This window comes from Delphinus delphis, chromosome 15 (assembly GCF_949987515.2).
Source record: "Delphinus delphis chromosome 15, mDelDel1.2, whole genome shotgun sequence".
NCBI classification, from domain to species: domain Eukaryota; kingdom Metazoa; phylum Chordata; class Mammalia; order Artiodactyla; family Delphinidae; genus Delphinus; species Delphinus delphis.
Window position 1 is genome coordinate 23,189,283 of NC_082697.1, and position 12,756 is coordinate 23,202,038.

At 34.7% G+C, this 12,756-nt stretch overlaps 1 protein-coding gene across 9 annotated transcripts in view; it reads left to right on the top strand.

Moving 5' to 3' along the window:
* The window catches only part of RBM39 (RNA binding motif protein 39), a 31,246-nt gene extending 19,059 nt beyond the window's left edge, over positions 1–12,187 (top strand). For 4 of the 9 annotated variants that reach the window (XM_060030888.1, XM_060030892.1, XM_069541476.1 and 1 more), the window contains 8 exons: positions 272–337; positions 2,473–2,677; positions 3,219–3,296; positions 7,018–7,068; positions 9,132–9,213; positions 9,700–9,805; positions 10,242–10,320; positions 10,409–12,185. In XM_060030888.1, coding sequence (XP_059886871.1) covers positions 272–337; positions 2,473–2,677; positions 3,219–3,296; positions 7,018–7,068; positions 9,132–9,213; positions 9,700–9,805; positions 10,242–10,320; positions 10,409–10,509 — 768 coding nt within the window. In that variant the 3' untranslated portion in view covers positions 10,510–12,185. Of the gene's footprint in view, positions 1–271; positions 338–2,472; positions 2,678–3,218; positions 3,297–7,017; positions 7,069–9,131; positions 9,214–9,699; positions 9,806–10,241; positions 10,321–10,408 lie in introns of all 9 variants that reach the window. The other 5 variants (XM_060030884.1, XM_060030890.1, XM_060030891.1 and 2 more) reach the window with 4 other exon arrangements.
* Positions 12,188–12,756: the final 569 nt, after the last annotated feature.

Consider the following 12,756-nt stretch of genomic DNA (forward strand, 5'->3'; position numbering starts at 1 on the left):
GGAAGAAAAAAGATTGATTTAGTTTTTAACATTGTATTCTGCAAAGGATTTAAGATTTTTAGTGGGTTTTGATGCAAAAGACTTCCCAGTGCATAACTTCGTGTTTAGGAAGTTCCTCGGCCTCTAGAAAGATTTTTTGGGTATGAGGGATTGTGATATGTTTTCTATTATGTTTTAGGGGGAGCCATTTTAAAATCATGTTTCAAGGGGTAAAATACTTTTGCACCCCTTTTTCATTTATATAAATAATAATTGTGGTTTTCATTTTTAGATTGAAAGTATCCAGCTCATGATGGACAGTGAAACAGGTCGATCCAAGGGTTATGGATTTATTACGGTAAGCAATTAACCATGATTAACATGACTTAAAAGTTTTTGATTTGAATAGCGTAGTGTAAAGCTTTATTGGTTATTGATAGTGGGGAAGGAGGTAAGGTTAATATTTTCAAGTGGTTTAACTTATTTTGCTGTTAGTAGCCAATTCTTAGTAGCTAAAGGTGTCCACCAAATGTGAAACTTAAAGCAGTTTGCTATCATTCTGTTTATGGTCAGTTTGGTTAGCCAACTGTTCATGTAATTGAAGTCATTCACTCCTTTAGGATTTCTTCAGTCTCTTTTGTGACACAGGATGTTAGTTGCATAAAGGTCTCTTGGAATTCTCTTACTTTTTATATGGACACGTCGGACAACCATGACCAGGATTGCCTTATTAAAAGTGTTTGTAGCTGACCGTTGAAGCCCAGTGCCTGAATAGGGTATGAAGTGGCAGCTTGGAATAATTGTGAATAATTGTGAATGGAGGTGCCCTTTTAAAAGTAAATATTAATGTTCATGATGCAATCCAGTTACATGAGAACAGTTTTTCAAATTATTTTTTAACCTTGGAAAGTGCTGGAAACACATTTTTAGTTTAAAATACAGGTAGTTGTCACCATTGCTGCCATTATACACAAAAAAAATTTAAAAATATAGAGATCCCAGATTTTATCAAGAAACTACAATTGTGTCTTATAACCAAATTTAGATAAAATTGAAACCTATTCTGTAGTGATAATGCGTTCCACCGTTCAGTGGGATTTTATCTATCTCAGTGTGTGTTGGTGAAAAGAAAAAAGTTATAAAACACCAACATGCTAATTTGTTACTAGTAACATTAGCATGATCTCCCCTTCCCCCCAAAAAAAGGTGTTCAAGGGATTTTACATGCAACTTACAAATATTTTCTCCTACTGTCTAAAGTATTTAGTGTTCTATGTGCTAGATTTAGTGCTTGAATATTTGCTCACTGGCCATATTTTCACTAGAACACTACTAAATGTCATGTAAACAATGAAGACATTTTGCAGAGCATTTTAATTTTTTAACATAAATCAAGTATGAACTATTTCCTATGATTTACTGATTTGTATGCAAAGCTAGATTATGTAGGGACTTTCCTGGTGGTCCAGTGGCTAAGACTCCAAGCTCCCAATGCAGGGGCCCCAGGGTTTGATCCCTGGTCAGGGAACTAGAGCCCACATGCCACAACTAAGAGTGCGCATACTACAACGAAGCTCCTGCATGTGGCAACGAAGATCCCGCCTACCACAACTAAGGCTTGGTGCAGTCAAATAAATAAAGAAATATATTTTTTAAAGCAAGAGCATGTAAATCTACATGGTTCTGTTGTGTGTGTAAATGTTTTTATATTTTGTAACTACTATCTGTAATTGTTCCCATCTCAATAATGGAAAAAAATTATTTTTAAACAATTCAACATTCTGATGAAAGATGAAGCTGTGGAATTAGAATATAGCCCGTTCTTCCATTATATTAAAACCAGATTGTGTGAATTAAAGTTTTATTGTGTCTGCATCCTGAAATTAAGACTAATACTTACTTAACTGGCAATAAAACAATGACTCAGAATTTTGTATTAAAAATTAAGTTTTGTATTAAAAACCTGAGTTGAACTTTTTTTCTTTTTCTTTTTTATTTATTTATTTTGACTGCATTGTGGTATGTGGGATCTTAGTTCCCTGACCAGGGATGGAACCCATGCCCCTGCAGTGGAAGTGCAGAGTCTTAACCACTGGACCACGAGGGAAGCCCGAGTTGAACTTTTAATTTTCCTGAATAGTGTACTTTTAAGAGAGAAAAGAAGCAACATTTTAATTTATTCCAGCATATTAAAAAGGGTTTTGATGTTTGAAAAACTACTTTTCACATTTTGTTACTGAGATTCTTTATTCCCAAAGACAGGTGTCATTACTTGATAATGTCTTGCCCTTTAAACCACCACATTAATAAATCTAATATGCGTAAACGTTGGTGGTCTGATAATTTAGGTTATATTACTTATAGCTTGAACTTGTTACTTTATCATCCTTGCAGATGTAATTATTGAATATACTAGCTTTAATAAGTAAGGGTTTCTTTACCTTGCATATGTAAATAATTGCTGGACTTTTTATCCCCCTCTCAATTGTATAGTTTTCTGATTCAGAATGTGCCAAGAAAGCTTTGGAACAACTTAATGGATTTGAGCTAGCAGGAAGGCCGATGAAAGTTGGTCATGTTACTGAACGTACTGATGCTTCCAGTGCTAGCTCATTTTTGGACAGTGATGAACTGGAAAGGACTGGAATTGACTTGGGAACAACTGGTCGTCTCCAGTTAATGGCTAGACTCGCAGAGGGTAAGTTTATCCTAGTGTTGTGAATGATTTGTTGATACCGTAATGAGAAAGGTAACCATGCAGACAAATAAATGGAAAATTATTTTTTCTTATTTTGGTGTTGACTGTTATCCTTGGGCGGCACATGTGGTTTCATAGGTGAAATTCATTGCCTTAATTATAATGGAATCTACTTTATGATGGTGCTTTTTGAGTACCACAGCATATGTTACAGGATTTCTTTTGCTTTCTATTATATCCTCATACTTCAGAATAAATTTAGTTGCAGTGCTTAATACTATGTCCTGCCTGTACAGTTGGCCTCCCATATCTGTGAGTTCTGCATCTGAGTACGGAGGGCAGACTGTATCACGCCACTTTATATGAGGGACTTGAGCATTTGTGGATTTTGATACCCGAGGAGATCCTGGAAAATCTCACCTGCCCTGCTACCAAAGACCACTGTAATTTGTTTTAATGAAGTGACTTTCGTATTAAGCAACCAGAAAACTAGGATTTTCCCACTCTTAAAGCAGGGACGTTAAGACCTATTCTTTTACAGGTACAGGCTTGCAGATCCCACCAGCAGCACAGCAGGCTTTGCAAATGAGTGGCTCTCTGGCATTTGGTGCTGTGGCAGGTAGGAATTGAATCTTTTCTATTTGAAATCATTGTTTTTTCACCTAATTCGAAAATTTGCCAAATTTTTGCATTTAAAAGGACTTACTGAGAATTCAATTCATCAAGTACTTTTAACTTACAGATTTCAAGAGTTCATGTAAGGAAGTGGTGATACAGGACATAATTATCCACTCATAATAAACTGTCAGGGTATTTTTGAACCCTGCATACCAATTTTTAGTTGAAATTGCTGTTGTATTTTGGGTTTGTTTTGATTGATTGATTGATTGATTGATTTTTTTTGGCTGCATCAGGTCTTAGTTGCGACATACGGGATCTTTTGTTGCAGCACGTGGGCTCCTCTCTAGTTGTGGCATGCGGGTTTTCTCTCTAGTTGTGGTGTGCAGGTGTCAGGGTGTGTGGGCTCTGTAGCTTGCAGCATGCGAGCTCAGTAGTTGAGGCGCGTGGGCTTAGTTGCCACGTGGCATGTGGGATCTTAGTTCCCTGACTAGGGATCTTACCCGTGTCCCCTGCACTATAAGGCGGATTCTTTTATCATTGGACCACCAGGGAAGTCCCTGTAAGTTGTTAAGTCTCTTTAAATCTGTCACTTGTGTTGAAGACCAAAAAGTTTATATTGTTTCAAAGGAAAAATAGTTTCTGTAATGTTTTTGTTTGGAAAGCTACCAGAGGCCTTTGAATCAAGCTTTATTTAAAATAATTACAGTGTTAAGAGTGCAGAGAATACTGCTTTCCTAATTAGAACATACTACAGTTGATCCTTGAACAACATGCGTTTGAACTGCAAGGGTTTTACTTACACATGGATTTTTTTCAGTTGTAAATACCACATGGTTAAATCCATGAATTTGGAAGGACTAAGGATATAGAGGGTCTACTATAAGTTACATATGGGTTTTCAACTGCTCAGATGGTTGGTGTCCCTAATCCCCAAGTTGTTCAAAGGTCAACTGTATTTTGAGATTTTGAGTTATAGAATGAAGTGCCTGGAGAGGTGAGGAAAAGAGGGAGAGAATTGATAGTTTCTTACGATTATGTAACAATGGGTTTAGTTTATGAATCACATTGTTTTCTTCTCTTTTGTGGCTCAGGTACTTGAAATTAACCCAAATCTATGAGCTAGGGTAGTATTAAATTTTGAGATGTTGAAGTCTTGCTTTTAGAATATCTGAGAAGAACCGTTTGTAGTTTGTACTTTAGATGACAAGAAACACTAACCCAAGAAAGTATGGCAATATAAGATCATGGTACTGCATCTGAATATATAAAAAGTTCTGTGTGGTTGCTTCATGATTTCCTTTTCAATTGAAAAGCCATTAATAGAGAGGATCGTTTCTGCATCTGCATTATTCTTTATAGGGGGCACTTCTGTGTTTTCCTTTTTTTAGTGACTATTCGAAAGTTTGTGAGTACTTTAGGGTCTTGTGCTTCCTTTCAAACCGATATATTTTGAAATCTGATAGGTAGTTCTTTAAAATTACTGACAATCATGTTAGTGTATTCATATGAGAAGGAGAGTTATAACTATTAGTGCATTTCTGTATTTATGAATAAATTATTGTTTTGATTTAAACAAGTATTAGACATTTAATTTCTTTGCAGTGAACACGTAGTCATAGAATGTCACGTACTGTAATTGAAGATACTAAAGGAAACCCATCACTTCAGAAATATATCCTAGTCTCTGGTTTGACAGTTAACTATTTTACCTGAAAACTGTATCCGTGTGTTGCTTCCCATTGTTCAGGTCATTCTTTCAATAATTTAGAAAAATGCTAGAGTGTTTACCATATTCTAGATATTTCACTAGAGGCTGGTGCCTTTAGGGATTTAATACAAATACATATGATTCATTCCTAAACAATCTTCTGTTATATCCTGGCTGCTGTATCAAATGTGTTGATTTGGTTTGTAAACAATATCTTCGCCTATAGTTTTTCAGTGTTAGACATTATTACTTCCCTAAGCCATTATTTCTCTTACGATGAATGAAGAATGACTGTACTTCCCTGGGCACACTTAACTGGGTAGTTTATATTAAGGCTGAAAATTCTAAATGTCCATGGATTGCTTAAAATAGCCATTTAGTTAATTATTTGTTATATTCCCCCTTTTTAGTGTTGATAGATGATTTTAAAGTTTCGTACTGTTTTCTTAAAACTTCCAGTAAATTGCTATTACTACTGAATTACTAATCAGCACTCTATTTTAAGGTAAATATTTACATAACTGGGTATTTTTCTTCTGTCGTTAAAACCTTACACATTCCTTGTTAAAATAAGATAAATCACTGGTGTTGATGTCAATATTTGAGGCCCTTGTTGCCGAAGTTCTTAAAAGTTGTTTTTTGAAACCAAGAGTGGCCTATCACTATATCCACATGTCTTTATTCTGGAAGTTTAACGGGTCTTTTCTAAGATAAGTTAGTTCTTACCTGTATGAAACCCATGCTTTGTTTCCTAACTTGTTACAAATGACCTGAAGAACCATTTTTGAAGTTTTGATTTATATACACTTAATATAGCATGGATTTCTGATACCTATACATTTTTTCCCATTTTAGGGAAAAACAAATTGCTTTATAATTTAAAGTTTATTGACAATGTTCCTATGGTCATATCTTCAAGTTCCTTCAGTATACACCAGTTACATTTCTTCAGCTCCCTGGGATGCCAGTTTTGAGCACCTAGGACCCAGGTATTCTTACATCCCCATGTGACTTGGGCTGCAGATCCCTTTTCATTTTTGCCTATGTTTTATGATCATTTTGTATACTCAACAAGAAGCCCCAATGGTAATAAAGTATTGCAGTTGAATCACGTGTTACTGAAAATTAGGTTACTGAATTCAAACAATTTCTATGTTGTATATATATCTATAATTTTTAAACTGCAAGATACCTTTGGATACTGTGACATTTTCTTCACGTTTCACACTTGCTGCTGCTTTCACTTGATGGCAGCTTTCTCTTAATTGGCCTTCTCATGTAGAATTTTAATGATTATATGAGAAAATATATTGGTAGAAATCACCATTCTGTTTATTTTTAATACAGACTAGATGGTTAGATTTTTCTTGTACTACATATAGTAAATCTGATGAGATTTCATTCCTGCCTCATTAAATTTCCAGAATAGGCCAGGAAATCAGACCTAATAAAACTACCACCTTCTGGGCTGGACATGACAACTTAAAAGAACTTAAATAATATATACATATGGTTAGAATGGGGTTTTTCACTACTTAATCGGTAGATTATTGAAAGTGTTTGACGTGTACTGTTGCAGTATTTACTCTTTCACCATAAACTTCTAAAGTTTAAAATGCTTACTGACACTGATAGAACAATAAATAGTTGAATATCCCAAGTACTTGGAATTGAATTCTCAAGATCAGGGTTTTCATGCATTTTTCTGACCGGTGTGCTTCCCTTTCCCCATTTCCCATTATTCCCATGTGAAGAGTAGTATAGTGGAATGCCTTTGAGATGTGGAAGAGTTCTAGGAATAGGAATAGAGAGGCATAAGTTTCCTAGGATAGGAGGAAAGAAAAAGGCCCCACAGCCTTGTCAATGAGGAATGGGGAAGGAGGTTTGGCTGCCAGGTTTTACTATAAGTTCATTTTGATAAACCCTGCTACCATAGTCCTCTTTTATTAATGCTTTCCTGACATTTACCCTGTTAGTTGAGGCTCTTCATTGTTCCTGCACTGAGCTGTAGAATTCTCTTTTGTTATAGATTTGCAAACAAGACTTTCCCAACAGACTGAAGGTGAGTTGAGTTTTTTATTTGTTTTTGAAGTGGATGTTAATGTAGCAGGACATAGTTGTGTATATATATTTTATCATAATTATTACTGTAGTTTGTATTTTGGGCCCAGTTTTGTCAGAATGACATACAGTGTCATTAACAGTAAGCCAGAAGGCCTAATCCAAGTCATTACAATTACATGAATAAAGATGATAAATGTCCATGCTTTTTTTGCTATAGCTTGCTTAGAATTATTTTCAACTTTGTATGCCTATCTTTGTGTTCTGATTGTACATTTTATATAGATGTCAGAAAATGAAACTTGTCATTTTGGTAGACAAATCTTTTAGAACATGGAGTCTGTGAACTTAATATAAGGTTAGGAAAAACTAACTCCAGTGATTTGTGTAAGCAGTACCAAGCAATGAGATTATCCAGAACTAAATTGCATGCAGATTTCAGAGATTGTGAAACAATTTATAAAATAGGCTATTTTCTTAGTTTTCAATTATCAAGTAAATCTCTGCCACTTAATATAGCATTTTGTTGCAGTAATTTGGTATCTTATAGGATATACTTAAAGTCGTTTAGGTAAATGATTCTGTATGAAAAAGGTCTTTTCTTGTTCCTTGATAGTCAGGAATTAAATGTGTATCTTAATTTTTTCAGCAAAAGAGACAATTGTACTCAATCTTTTTTTTTTCCTAACAGATTTTTAAAAGTAGAACTGGTGGATTTTCCTCTTAGTTATATTTCTATGCTGAATTCATTGTGTTCTGCATTCATCTAGGTTGAGCTGGAATATTTCCATGATATATTTTCTAATATTTTTCAGTATTCATAGCATACAGTGACCTTCTAGTGTTTTTTCCAAGCATACTTCATTCCATTTGTTTATGATAAAGGTACACAGTGGGCTTCATTTTTTTATTGTAATATAAGCACACTTGCATCTTTAACTTTCTTCAGTAGAATTTGACGTTAGTTATCTTAGCATTTTTATTTTCATACAAAGTTTTATGAAAGACAAATACTTGTTTATTGAAGTAAACTATAAAGAAGCAAAAAGTACTTGTTACTCTATCAGAAACTATCTTTTTTATGATGTATTTCATGCACAGCCCTAGTTTTTATTCAGTGGAATGTTTCTTATACTTACTCAGGTTATTGTTCATTTTAATTACCATAATTTCTAATGCACTGTTTTATCCATAGCTTTGTTTATTATTGTTATGTATTGGAATGAAATTTGGTCAAATATTATGATTACGGTGAGTTCTGTAACAGCTACTGGTAATGTTTTCTAAGTCACATAAAAGCAGTGGAGCAACTGTCTTGGAAAATGCACTTCAAACTTAAAACCAACATTGGTTTAAATTTGCTCCTAAGTATTAGTGTCCAGTAGTTTTTTATTTTTAACAATGACTATTATAGATACATATTACTCTTTTTAGTGTTTTCTCCTGCTAGAACAGACCTAATCATTTAAAAAATATTAATTTGATGTTGTAGGTTTTACAGTCCTAAGATGTTAAATCTTAAATACTTGGATGGTTTTATGTATATTATTTTTAAAACTTCATCCTTTTATAATGTTTATATATTTAAAAGAAAATATGTAACTATATATTCATAGGCAGAAACATAAGAAATAAAACATGGTATAGATTTAGTTGGCATTTTAATATTGTATTTGCATCATCCCCTGCTTCTCAGGGTATTAACTCCAGCAGTCCTACGAAATCAGTCTTGTTTTTATTTTCTTGTTTGTATTATTGATATTTGTCTAATTGAATGAATTTTCACTACATTTAAGGTTTAACTTCCCTTCTAAAAACAAAAGTCCCAACTTAGGATCAGCTGTCTCAAATACTAAGTTGCCTTAGCTTTCTGGCAGCTAAAATGGGGTATTGTTATATACACTGATGTTTGATAGCATTATTGAATATGGTGAATTAGTGAAGTGACTGGCTACCCTAGTTTCACCCTGTGGGTCCAGTGGTTATATTGGGCTTTGTTTTATTCATAGGGATATTCTGATGCATTTTCCATGAAACTGATTTCTCCCTTTCTCTTTTTTTTAGCTTCAGCATTAGCTGCAGCTGCCTCTGTTCAACCTCTTGCAACACAGTGTTTCCAACTCTCTAACATGTTTAACCCTCAAACGTAAGTAATATACTTTGGTCAAGTTCAGAAGGGTATGCTGTGAAATCTTTAATGTTTAACTTGTCTAAGTTAACATTTAGCATGTTTTCAACATATTTCATAGTTCAAACACTGCCCCAATTTTGATCCTTTTAGTATAATTATTTTTCTGCACATTATGAATTATTTCCCTTGAATGTGTTTGTAAGATTGGAATTCATTTGAAAACTTTGTAGATTTTATGTTTTCCATTTATATCTAGTAGTTTTCTGTGAAGTTTGTATCAGTATTTATTTGTATCACCAGTATACAAATATACTTTTCTTAGTCCTATGAAATGGTGATAAACTTGGTATAAGTATCTTTGAAAGATGTCAATTAACCACTTAAATGTTAAGCAAATGATTTTTAAAATAACACACTTAAGATTTTTTAGACAGATTGGAATATATGTGTATCATTTTATAAGTTTGAGTAGTGTCTCATAGATTTAATACTTTGTTACAGAGAAGAAGAAGTTGGATGGGATACAGAGATTAAAGATGATGTGATTGAAGAATGTAATAAACATGGAGGAGTTATTCATATTTATGTTGACAAAAATTCAGCTCAGGTATTTTGTTACTTTCTTGTGTCTTAATTTTCACACACTTGGGGCATATTATGATCACTGTTTTTCCTTAGAGCGTGTTGGGGTTTTTTGTTTTCTCCTGAGAGAAGCTTTAGCATACTGACTAAATACACCCCCTACGAAATAAAGACACTTTTAAAATAGTTCAGGTCATCATGTAGCATTATTGTTGCTGGTTAGTGTTCAAAGGTTGCCATGAAATTCTGGCACCTTGATTTCATTCTTCAGCAGCTTTCACATCATAGAAGATAGTAACAAGGCCAGTTTTGGGGATGATGAAGTATTTTCAGTGAATTTCTAGGTTATATATATTAGCTAGTGGAAAAGTTATAGAGCAGTTTTTCTATAGGTAACTTGAATAAACCTATTGGAATCCATGTTGTATATCACACCTTTAACCTTTTTTGTTGTATTTTAGGGCAATGTGTATGTGAAGTGCCCATCAATTGCTGCAGCCATTGCTGCTGTCAATGCATTGCATGGCAGGTGGTTTGCTGGTGAGTTTGACCTTTTTTCTGAGTGATTGCTTTTAATGGTCTAATCTAAGTGAAGAAGCTAAACAACCATATGTGTTTCTTTCAACAGGTAAAATGATAACAGCAGCGTATGTACCTCTTCCAACTTACCACAACCTCTTTCCTGATTCCATGACAGCAACACAACTACTGGTTCCAAGTAGACGATGAAGGAAAATATAGTCCCTTATGTACATAGCTTTTTTTCTTTCTTGAGAATTCATCTTGAGTTATCTTTTATTTAGATAAAAATAAAGAGGCAAGGGTCTGCTGTCATTTGTATACAGTTCCTGTTACCTTGAAAAAATAAAAATGTTAACAGGAATGCAGTGTGCTCATTCTCCCTAACTAGCAAATCCCACTGTATACAAAGCTGTTCTCTTGTTCTGCCTTTTAAATGTACATGTAGAAAATTACATTAAGGATCTATAGGAATAGCTCTAGGGGAACAAATGTGCTTAACATAAAAAGGCAGACAGGGATGTAATGATGTTTTTAATGTTTCAGAAGCCTAACTTTTTACACAGCAGTTACATTTCACTAATGTTGATATTTGGTTAATGGTTTAGCAGAGGTTTCTGGAATACATAGTTTATGGAAATTCAAGACAGCTAAAAGGGCTGTTTGATTAACATCTCATCTTGCATTCTGATCAACTGGCAAGAAAAGGAGATTTCAAAATTACATTTCTGGATGGTATCTTTTCAATTAATGTATCTGTAAAAGTTTCTTTGTAAATATTATGTGTTCGGGTGTGTCTAAGATTCCAAACAAAATGATCCCTGCATTTCCTCAAGATGTTTAGTGACAGTCTGGTAAGCAAAGCAGTCTGAGCAAGAAATAGGAAATGCAGAAATAGGTTTTGTCTGGTTGCATATAATCTTTGCTCTTTTTAAGCTCTGTGAGCTCTGAAATATATTTTTGGGTTACTTCAGTGTGTTTGACAAGACAGCTTGATATTTCTATCAAACAAATGACTTTCATATTGCAACAATCTTTGTAAGAACCACTCAAATAAAATTCTCTTAAAAAGGCCACAAGAAATCTTCATTTTTGAAATGTTTTAAAGTCACAGAAACTTGGAAATAGAATATTAGTTTCTTTGACTTTTTAGTTGCCTCTTTGGGAAAATTCTTAGTGAAACTGTTGCCCTCAAGTTGTCCCTCTACATTCCTCTGTATCAGTCTTAGTACCGTACTACTTATTTAGGGTATTATATCAAAACTGAGGAACTTACCAAAAGAAAACCAAACTGATTTGACCAGGCCTCAAACCTGGGCATCCTTAAGTCTCTCCTACGTTTTCTGGACGTATTTGTGGGGGGAAAAAATGCCTTGTTATTTAAAAGCAAATACTGGAGAAAATGGTATAAGTTCAAACTGGTTTCCCAAATTGATTTAACTGCATTTATGAGCTTTAACTTTACTTGGGCAGCAACCCTTCATGATTTGTACTCTGAACTCTGCTTCAAGTTTTTGTGTCTAGGTTGAATCTTTTGAGTAGGGGATGTTGCTGCTAATTGCTCCTTCCAATACTGATTTCCTCACCTGCCTGAATTTCTGTTACTACTGTATTGATTTGTTAGGGCTGAATCATAAGTATTACAGGTTTATTCAGATATCAAGATAACTCAGTTTGAATTTAGAGGCATCACAGTTTTCTACCAACCCTTTTGAGGGATGTTTGTAATTCCCTTACTTGCTTCAGTTATTTAACCTGAAGAAAAATTTCAAGATTCAACTTTATTTTTGAACACCAAGCAGCAGTGTTATTGGGTGGCAGAGACATACATAATGCCAACTTTTTTCTTTCCAGATTATCTCCTAGTAATTAAAAATGTATTCTTGGATCAAGTTACTATCAGGTTGGTTCTGTCATTCCTTTCTAGGGAACTGGGCCAGCAAAGGTGCCCTCAGATGTTATTTAATCTCATCTGTTAAGACGTGGCAAAAATTTGCCCACCACCAAAGAATGAAATTTGGGTTGTAGGGCTTCCCTGGTGGCGCAGTGGTTACGAATCCGCCTGCCAATGCAGGGGACACAGGTTCGAGCCCTGGTCCAGGAAGATCCCACATGCCGCAGAGCAACTAAACCACTGCGCCACAACTACTGAAGCCTGTGCCCCACCAGAGAAGATACGACAATGAGAAACCCGTGCAAGAGTAGCCCTTGCTCACCGCAACTAGAGAAAGCCCGTGCACAGCAACGGAGACCCAACATAGCCAAAGCTACCTAAAATTTGGGTTGTAAATGATGTTCAAAGCAAATTTGTTAAAGAGTTCAGTCAAATAGAAGATAGCTCAAATGGCTATTCGGAGTGAGATCCTTTAATCAATTCCTGAGACAACATCCAATTTGGTTGTGAATTTTTTAGGTGCTGTAATTTCTGGGAGTGTCCTTGATTGCAGTTAGATCTGA